Raw genomic sequence first — 10,259 nt, forward strand, 5'->3', positions numbered from 1 at the left:
CAGCTGCAGCTGGGAAAGGCAAACTGTGGCAAATTTAAAGCCTTTGTCAGACTTCCCCCAGCTGGCAATCAGCTGATGGAGCCAAGAAATCTCTGTCATGTAAAGACCTCTTTCTTATCTTATTGCAGCCAGCTACTGAGCACTGGGAAAGCAATGTTTTTGTGCAGCTCTGGCAGCACTCAGGTGTAAGGAAAGACTGCCTCAGCAGCCTCTGCTCTGACATGGTTTATCTGCCTATCCTCTCAGCAGCTGCACTGGCAAACTGCTTTGACCAAAACAGGCTGAAATGGAGACTCACAAACCTGATCAGACCAGCAGGTTTCCACAATTAGCCAAATCTGCTTAATTTGGGCCTTGCTTTCAGACTGATCCTGATTTTTCCTAAGGATTGATGTTGCCTCTTCTGAGCAAAAGAGAGAGACCTCCACACCAAATGTGAGCAGGGAGAAAATTCCCTGGGCTATGAAGTAGGGATCTCTCCTAAAAACCACTTTGCTGTGCAGTCACAGAATCATTTGAGCTGGAAGGGACCCCTAAAGTCCATCTGGTCCCACTCCCTGCAGACACACACACAGCTCCATCAGTGCTCAGATCCCATCCCCTGACCTCAGATGTCTGCAGGGATGGGGCATCACCACTGCTCTGGGCAGCCTTTGCACTGCCTCAAATCTCTTATCTCCGTTCATTGACTCTGACTCTTCTTTTAATGAGACAGGGTTTTATTTTAAACAGGGTCCCATCAGGGCTACATTCAGCCCTGTGCTCCCCAGTCTGCTGCTTGCCTGTCCTTCTGTACGAATCGAAAGCAAAGATATCAGAAAGATGGATTTTTGATCACACTTATGCCAAAATGGTGTTTCATTGTTCTTGAGTGAGCGCACATCATATCAGACAAATTCTTCTGTACAAAATTATCTTTTCATTTCAGCCACTACATTTCTGAAGCACTCAATCTAAGAGGCTTCCAATAACAAAGACAGAAGATAAAGAAGTTGGCACGTATCTGTTTATAAAAACAGACAGCAGTGAATATTCCCAGGCAGAATAATGCACACATTCCTCATTTAAAATCCTCAAAAGGACCCTAGAAATAGTTTAAACATTTCATTCTGTGATAGAGAGAGGAAGAACAATGAGAGAAGAAAGGTTTTCTCTCTCCTTAGACTAATTACAAACAATAAACATCAATTCCCAGTTGTTCTTATTTGTTTTGCAATAGTAGTTTCTAATATTCTGAAGTGCACCTGACATCTTTTGTGCCTTGTCTTGGTGCATGCATCAGCCTCTTATCTCTTCTCTCCACATCAATGTGCTGACATCAGTGAACTCCACATCGGAGTGATGCTGAGGACCTGGGCCACGGTGCCTGAAAAGTCCTTGTGTGCCCACCAAAACCGCGATGCTGGAGCAGCTCTGCCACGGGTTCAGAGCAGCCACCAGCAGAGGGAGCGGCAATCTCAGCTCACACGTCCCCACAATTCTGTGATTCTGTGAAAACTGACAGTGCTGGGGATTTGGGGAGTTTTCTTTTTGGAAGAAAGAGTCTCAGAGGAGGATGGACACTTTTTTGTCCAATATCAGTAGCAAACAATAACGCTGCTGCTTTGGCCCGATGGTAAAAGAGGCAGAGAGACAGCATCACTGCCGTGCACATCGAGCATTAGAAATGCACAGGACTCCTGGGCCCATGGGTGGCAGCAAGGAGTGTAGGCAGCATGGACAGGTTTAAGGGCTCCTGAGCTTCCTTTCCCCATAGTCCTCCCAACTCTGTGCCAAAGAATGAGGGATGGGAAGAGTAAGTGGCAGTGATGAACCACCCTGGGTTTTATCCAGTGCTTTTCATGAGCAATCTGACCAGCTCCTTCCAGTAAAACCGAAGGGAATCGATTTCACTGGTGCTAGCATTTCCCAGCTCACTGTCTTTTCTCCAAGTCAGTGGCCCAGCTGCCAAAACACCCTCCTTTACTTAGCAGGGAGAAAGTTTTACAAGGGGAAGGTACACAAGCTGCTGTGAAATTTCTCCATTTTCATGCTCACAAGGAGCCAGTCCATCTGGTCACCAGTACAAGCTGGAAAAGCCTCAGGATTTCTCTAATGTATACCAGTTCTTGGGCCTGGCACAGTCAGAACACAACAGCACAGCTCCTGCTCTTGCTGCAGTGGGAGCGGGGAGGTTTGTGCTGAGACAGCTATGCTAAATTTACCCCACTCTGGGACTGTGACGTGGAGTGAGCTGAGCAGGTTTGGGCAGACGTGCCAGGCCTGGGAGCTGCTGTGAGTTTTTCTGAGATTCTGGCAAAGCCCCAGAGTGGCTGACTCACTCTTCCTCTCAGGTCAGATCTTCACAGCTGTAACTCCGGTGAGACCAGTGGGTTATTTCTGATGCACACTGCTGTAGGATCAGAGTCCAGTCCGTTGCACTTGCTGGTGAAGGATGGCTTCTGTTTCCAGTGGGCTTCCTTTAGCTTTTACTCTAAAGCCACTCTGTAAGAGGGGAACCAGTGTGAAAAGAGTATGGCATTTTCTTTTTGCTGGAGATTCCCCATCTTGAGCTATTTGGTGACTTTGAACTTGTTGTAGTCAACAAACTTGTTATAGTTAATGACCTTGTCCTTTCTAACTGCTGTATACTCTATATAGATTTGTGATTTGTTGTTAGGGATGACTTGGCACTTGTGAGCTGTGCCAATGGATGCAAAAGCAGATTTATCCTAATTATATCGAACCACTGATTAACTTAGTAATCTAGCCTAGAGGTTCCTTAGCAGTAAATCGTGCAGGTTACAAATAAGGTGCATGGGGAAAAAAATAATAGTATAACCTGCATTTATTAGACTGAACAATTGCAAAGCAATAACCTTAACAAAAGATCTTCATAGAGTCCCAGTACCTTTCTTTGCTCTCTTCTCTTGCAGTCTGTTAATACCCTTCTAAAACTGTCGACTTAAACACCTCCATTCTGTTGTTTTCTGCATGTAATGACAAATCTGCTTTAGAAGGCTGAGCAGTGGCTGGCAAGGACTCAGATGCATGGAGGTTTCCAATTGCTAGCTTCGACCTGGACTCTATTGTTGCCTGTTTGCAATAGATCAATTTGGTTGTGGAGCAGCTGCGAAATTGCAGCAGATTTTAGGTATCCATGTGAGTATCTGGACAATTCGCTGCATAGAATAATGTGTACCTTATGCTCTGGGCAACACACTGTAATTAGTTTATAGAAGTTGTTTGTCTCTGAAGATCTATAAATACACATACATAAAACTATAAGGGAATAAACAGTCACATGCCTAAAGCAAATGCATTCTAATGCAGAAGAGCTTTATATGCCGATCACATTCCCCCACCCAGTGTTGTTCCACTGCTGATCTTTCTTTCACTTCACGTCAGGGTGACCAAAAATATTTACTTTCTTCATTCACATAAATAGACTAAAATGGATGGAGAATTTCCCACTGAAATCAAGGGCATTCACCACTCAGTGACAAAAAGCTTCCACTAGGCCTTCGCTTGTTACCTTGCTCTCTCTCAGAGAAAGCAATGAAAGAAAATACAAAATAAACTCCTCAGGCAGAAGTATTGGATCCTTTTGTCAAACATTTTCTTCAGTGATTCACTGGCATCATCTGATTACCTCCAAGTCTAAAGCTTCATTTAACAAACTGACTTTGTTCCCCAACCTCGCCCTTCAACTTTTTTAAGTGACATTTTCTACAGAACGTTTGTCCCATTCCTCCAGTGTAAGAGAAAAGACACAAAGCTGTGTTTCTTCCCGAGTTCCTGTTGCTCAAGTGGGTTCCCACCAACACATGATACGGTGTTGACCATCGGCTGTCGGCTTCTGCGGGAAGGCGCAAAAGGAGCCTGGTGGATTTGGTCTTATGCCAGAGGTAGGTGCAGAAATGCCTGGATGCATCGCTGCCTTGCTCTGATTCTATGATTCCATGAAGGCCAGGGAACACGCGGGTAGAGGAGAAGCCGTGCCCGCTGCTGCCCATCGGCGGAGCTGTCCCTTCAGCACCACGGAACGGGCACGGGGAGCCCGGCGGGAGGAGCGGCTGGCACTGCTCGGCTCGGCGTAAGTTAGCACGGCACTGCATTGCTTGGCTGGGCATGACTGGGACAGCACGGCCTGGAACAGCTCGGAGCCAGCCAGCAATCCCAGCAGAGGACATGGCGGTGTCCGTGATGGAGGGGGTGCGCAGGATGGACGTGTGTGGGTGCAAAGAGGGAGTGCAAAGGGTGAGCAGGGGGAGCGTGACTGGGGAGTGCAAAAGGAGGAGGTGTGCAGGGAGGGGTGTGCAGGGTAATACGTGTGTGCAGAGGTTGTATGTGCAAAGAGGGTTGTGAGGCACCTGTAGAAAGGTACATGAGGGGAAGTGTGGCAAGGTTAGGGTGCACAGTATGCGTGCAGAGTGTCTGCGTAAGTGCAGGGGATCTATAAACCTGCGTGTGTGCTGGGAGTGCATGCGATGGATGAGGAGTCTGCAGAGGGGTCTGCACGCAGGGTTGTGTGCAACAACGCAGAAGTGTGCGGGAGGGAGGTGGGGGTGTTGCGGCTTGCAGGACGGGCTGAAGGAGGGTTGCGTGTGCTTCGTGCGTGTGCAGGGCTCCGTTTGTGCGTGTCAGCGCAGAGGGACGCGGGTGCCGCTGTGCGCGGGGTGGGCACAGGGAGCGCGGTGCCGCTGGTGCGTGTGTCCGGGTGCGTGTGTGTATGCGAGCGTGTGTGAGTGTGTGTGTGAGCCCGCGGGTCCTGCGCTGCCAGCACACGGCGGAACGGCCGGCAGAGCGGGAGGATCCCGGCCCGCCGCTGCCCGCCCTACGCCCGGTGAGTGCCGCCGCGCCGCGACGTGGGACCGGGGCAGAACCGGGAAGGGGGAGCCGGGAGAATCGCGGGGCAGCGGGGACAGACCGTTTTCAGGGCCGGTAGCGCGGGGCATGCAACTTTACCGGGAGGACGGGGGGGTACCGGTGTGGCTGGGGCTGCTCCCCGGGGGGATGCTGTGTCCTCCGTCCTCGTCCCGTCCCCCTGCGGCCATGCACGGAGCCGGTGCCCGCAGAGATGCGCTGCGCTGCCCGGCCCGCCCGCTCACAGCAGCGGCTCAACTAAGTTACCGAGAAGCCATTTCCGACAGGCAGTTTCCCCGGGAAAGGAAAATATCGGGGCATCAGCTCGCTCTCACCCCTTTTCTATGCACTCTCTCTTGCAGACGTGGTCCCAGGTAGACATGGCCGGAGCGCTCAGAGCAGCGTGGCAGGCTCTGCCCTGTTAGCCCCCGGGGAGGCTCAGCCATGAATTCCTCTCTCCCCACCCCCGGTGTTCCCCCCAGCCTGCTCCAATTGTGGCAGGAGGAGAACCAGACCCAGGGCGGGTTCTGGAATGGAAGCCAGGAGCTGGGCTGGGATGAGCTGGAGGAGATGCTGTTCCTCTTCGCCAAAGAGCCCATCACCATCAGCCTGACTGCCATGTACCTCGTGTCCTTCGTGGTGGGCTTTGTGGGGAACATCATGTCCATCAGGGTGCTGACGCGGAAGCGCCGAAGCCGGGTGTCCAGCCTGAGTGCCACCCGCAGCCTCCTCATCAACCTGGCGGTGTGTGACCTCATGGTGGTGTGTGTCTGCATGCCCATCACTGTGGGCAACCTCATCTACAAAGCCTGGGTGTACGGGGACTTCCTCTGCCGGGCTGTGCCCTTCATCCAGGCTGTTTCTGTCTCTGCCAGCGTCCTCAGCCTGACTGTCATCAGTGTGAATCGGTACTACAGTGTGCACAACCCACTCAATGCCCGCTCCTTCTTCACCCAGAAGAGGATCCTCAGTGCCATCCTGGTGGTGTGGTTGCTGTCCTCAGGAATATGCATGCCTCTCATCTTCATGAACAGACGGGATGAGATTGGGGTAGTGGAGGGCTTGCCCCTGGTGTTCTCCATCTGCAGGGAGATTTGGCCTCAGGAGAGGCTAAAACAAGCCTATAACTTTCTGCTTTTCTGTGCCCTTTACTGCCTGCCAGTCCTGTTCAACATGGTCATCTGCTTCCTGACGGTACGCCGGCTGTGGAGCCGCAGCAGCCAGCTGAAGGAGAGCAGTGCCCTGAACCGCTCGCTGCCAGCCTCCAGGCTGAAGATTCGCAAGAAGGTAGCCCAGATGGTGGTGGCCCTAGTCCTGTTGTTTGCCATCTCTTGGCTGCCCGTCTACCTGATGGACATCTGGATCGATTTCAACATCCCCAAGTCTTTGCAGGATGTGACCCCTTCTCCTTGGATCCTGCAGCTCAGACCTTTCGCCCAGTGGCTTGGCCTCAATAATTCCAGTCTCAACCCTATATGCTATTGTTTTGTTGGGAACCTCTATAGATCAGCCAAGGAAATGAAGAGCAAATACCACCAAAGAATGATCTCTCTCTTTAACTTCTCTCTGTCCGAAGGGACAACCCGTTCCTCAGTCCTAGAGCTGTTCTCTTACCAGAGCCCAATGGAGCCTGCAAGGAAAGGGTGTTCCGCCACACCTACCATGGGCAGGAGGGCCCAGGGAGACCCTGGCACTAAAAACAAGTGTGGACACTTGAAGTCTTGCCAGAACCCACCTCTGAACACTGTCTCCAGTGAGAACACTTCCTTATGATTCTGCTCAGGAAGTGCACCTCATTTCCTCCTCTGCATTTAAGGACTCTTAAAAGCTCTTTACGAACCAGATACATTAATGACAGAAAAATAAAACCTTCTTCTAAGCACTCCCACCACCAGCTCAAAAATCCAGACAGGGAAAGAAGAGAAGAATGTGTGGAAAATATAACATATTTTAGCTCAGATCAAATTTTAAGACAAATGATTTCCACTGGGGACAACCAGCTGCACAACCTGTTGCACAACAGGCAGAGCATTTCCCTGATGGGAGGGCTCTCCTCTGCAGCTCCATCTCTGAACATAACAGCAGAGCCATTGGGACGCAGCAGCAATTTGACTGCTTGCTGCTGCTCAGCCTGTGCTGATAGGAAGCAGCCAGGACAGGCACTCTGATGCAAAGATGTCAGCTGTCATCACAAATAGTGAAGAAATGCTAGAAACAGTATCATAAAAAAATTAGTGGGGAATTTCACACACTTTATCACTTTGGATTTCATTGCCTGACCATATTGTTTCACTACACCATACAAATAAATTTTCCTGATGTGAAGAGACGGTGCCAGAAGTGCTGAAGCAACCATTGCCACTCCACATTTGGAAATTCAGAAGGGAGAATATGGCCTTGGAAGTGATGTAGAAAATGCAGTAAGAAAATATTTGTTGGGTATCAGCTCTCTTTTTCTTACAGTTATGTTCCTGTGCACGGAGTGGAAAGAACTGGGCTTCTATTAACATGATTTGCACTTGAAAAAACAGCTTTTTCTCAGCTGTGTCCGTACCAAACAAAGTCATTGGCATGTGAGAATAAAAATAGGAAGTGTTTTATAGCTAATAAAATCAGAAGCAAATAATGCAGTGCTATTTGTCTGGGAAGGAGAGAATCAAAGTGCTTTCTCTCTCTGAGGATCAGAAGTAGGTTAAAACCTATTTCTTCCATCATGTTTTTTGAAAGAGGTCTTCATAAATAAGCACTGTATTTTTATTACGTTAGCATTGAAAGACCTCACTAAAGCTTAGGAACCCAATCGAAATGAACATCTGTATTTGTAAGGAAACCTTTTTCCCAAAGATCTCAGAATGAAAACACACCAGACCAGGTAACAGGTGAGAGGGAAAAGCAGCCAGCTGTGACCCACAAAGATGGAAGGAACACAGATCAGCCCCTGCTCTGTGTCTGCACGGGGCTGTGCATGAGGGGCTGTGGAAACGTCGGTGCCACGGTGCTGAGCTCTGGGTGGGAGCTGCAGGAAGAAGGCATTGGGCAGCCCAGGATGGGGTCTGCATCTCATGGGACTTTGGAAGATCGTGAGCTTTCTTATTGCTGAACAATGGAATGATGTCTGGGGAAATAGAGGTCACAGAGCATATCCTCCTGCCTTTTAGGGCACCTTTTGCTCACAAGAAAAAAATAAAATAATAGAGATCAAAAATAGCCATGCTAGACAGCAGGATTTCCACCTTTTTAATGATTGTGAACGAACATTTTATGTTGCTAATTATCTGCTCGGAAAACAAGAGATTCCTTTTAAATGCAGCACCATCCGCAATTTGTATTCCCTCTTTGTGTGAAGGAGAAAGAAATTACAACAGCCAGCTTTACTTTGCGTGAGGAATGTCTTTTATGTGTTCTGGCAGATGAGATCATCTGCATTTCTGCAGGTGATATAGGAGCATACCCCCTGCTCGGTGTTTCAGCAGCTGTGGAGAAAAACCTGTGAAGATTTTATTTCCTCTTTCAAGGCTCATTTTTAGGGCTGGCACAATGTGCTGGGCTGAGGAGCACTGTCAGCTTGCTGCAGATGTCTGCTGCCCACAGACCAGATGTGACGGCGCTGAGACCTCCCCACCTTGCCCTGACCAACGTGTTTAATCCTGTCTTGAATAAATTGCAGAGAAAGGGACATGGAAATGCTGGCCCAGCTGCATCCTACATGGCAGGCAGCTCTGAGGATGGCTGGATCAAACGATGCCATCAGAGAGGCAAGAAACACACACTGACAAAGCTTCCCATTGGAATTTTATTGCTCCCTCAGCTCATGAGCTGTCTCCTGGGTCCCACTATGGAGTCCCTCTGCCCTCCATAGAGGCCCAGTGGGGCTGTAGGTTCTCCTGAAGGTTCCTGTGCCTTTCCCTCCTGACAGCAAATGCCCAGGCCCTTTTCCAGCCACACAGACCTCCAAGACACAGCGTGACAAATTTCGCTCCTGCTGCACAGGGTTATCTCTTCACGCTCTTCAATGTACTGTTTTTCAGTCTTGTTCAGTGTTCATTTTCCTATAATAAAGACAAACTGCTCAGTTGAACTCCTCTTGGTCTCCTTCTGTCACCCCTTCTCCAGCTGCTTCTCCCCTGTTTGCTCTGAAGAGAAATGTCCAAATGTCCCCACACCCCTCCACTGTCCCTGCCCAGCGGTCAGTTTCTCCCAGTCTGTTTCCTATACCCTTCTCTGATTCCAGTCCTGGTGCAATCTGCCTCTTTGTGCAGAACCATTCATTGCTCAAGGAGCCCTGGCTCCTTTTACCCAGCAGCTGCCAGGTAGTGATGGATTTTGGCCACCGTCACCTTGGGTAAATGAGGAGTGGTGACGTCAATGCAGAAGGCACTGCATCCCGTGAGCAGCTCTGGTGGTGATGCCATTAACCTGAGCCAGGCTGTGCAGCACAGCAGTGCCTGTGTGTCTCACGTGGGCTGAAATCTCTGCTTCTTGGGAATCAACTTCCCCTCACACCCCAGCTGATAAAACACCTTATGTTTATGCCCAAAAAGACATGGGTTGTCCTCCAGGCCATGCAAGCATCTTGTTCTGAATGGACTCACAGGCATCCAAGGTCTCGAGGCCCTTTGGGGAATGGGAGCAGACACAGGTCTGGGTGGTGAATGAGGATGGTTTCCTCAAAGGAGCCCAAGGCAAAAGCCTCACACTTGGTGTGCGGTTGAGGAAATGTGTTTCTCTCTAAATGCACCCAGACAGACTGGAAATGGGAATTTGAAATGTCTCGAAGACAGTGTTTTCCCTCAGCAATGCTGCTAATGCATTTCAGTACCACTCTTACCCCCATGGGTCCTTCTTTTCCTCTTTGCCATCCCAGTCAATACAAGCATTTTACCACTCCATCAAAATAGCATATTTAAAACAACTTCACTTGAATCCTTTTGCTGCTGTATGAACTTACAGATAGCCACTATTTGCTAGCTCTTGCTGGGAATATCCCGTGGTCTCCTCTTGTACTGTCAGTATTGTCTCAATAATGCTATGGATTTATTCTCTGCCTGTGAACCACTGGAGAGAGAAATAAATAAATAGAGCCTTTCATATGAGGCATCACAGAGGCATGTAAAATCATGACTGGTGTGTAGCACTCATATGGAGAATGATGAATCACTCCTTATAATAATACACCCCAGGAAGCCAATGCTATGATGAGGTGCATGCAGAAGGATGAGGCAGCCCCTCGTGCCCCACTGCCAGCAGGGCATATGCTGAGTTGGGAGCATAGTGAGGGACTCAAGAGGAGACAAGAGAGTTCCCAGCAAAAAGGGCCATCGGGGGCTATGAGAAGCAGTGATGCAATATGTGGCAGAAAGGGTGCAGTGTCCATAACTTTCACTCTAAGTCCTTCCCAACACAGCTCCTGACTT

At 49.4% G+C, this 10,259-nt stretch overlaps 1 protein-coding gene across 1 annotated transcript; it reads left to right on the forward strand.

Annotated features, from left to right (window-relative positions):
* The first annotated feature begins 3,981 nt into the window (after nucleotides 1-3,981).
* LOC116237483 (galanin receptor type 1-like) lies at nucleotides 3,982-6,745 on the forward strand. Its single transcript, XM_090151497.1, has 2 exons — nucleotides 3,982-4,825; nucleotides 5,208-6,745. The coding sequence occupies exon 2, from the start codon at nucleotides 5,290-5,292 to the stop codon at nucleotides 6,616-6,618; it is 1,329 nt and encodes a 442-aa protein (XP_090007623.1). The 5' UTR covers nucleotides 3,982-4,825; nucleotides 5,208-5,289; the 3' UTR covers nucleotides 6,619-6,745.
* The last annotated feature ends 3,514 nt before the right edge of the window (nucleotides 6,746-10,259 follow it).

Source organism: Phasianus colchicus, chromosome 16 (assembly GCF_987193195.1).
Source record: "Phasianus colchicus chromosome 16, bPhaCol1.hap1.1, whole genome shotgun sequence".
Taxonomy (NCBI): Eukaryota; Metazoa; Chordata; class Aves; order Galliformes; family Phasianidae; genus Phasianus; species Phasianus colchicus.

Bases quoted from the DNA above. Each gene is read 5' to 3' on its own strand.
- LOC116237483 (XM_090151497.1), top strand. From the start codon at position 5,290: ATGAATTCCTCTCTCCCCACCCCCGGTGTTCCCCCCAGCCTGCTCCAA.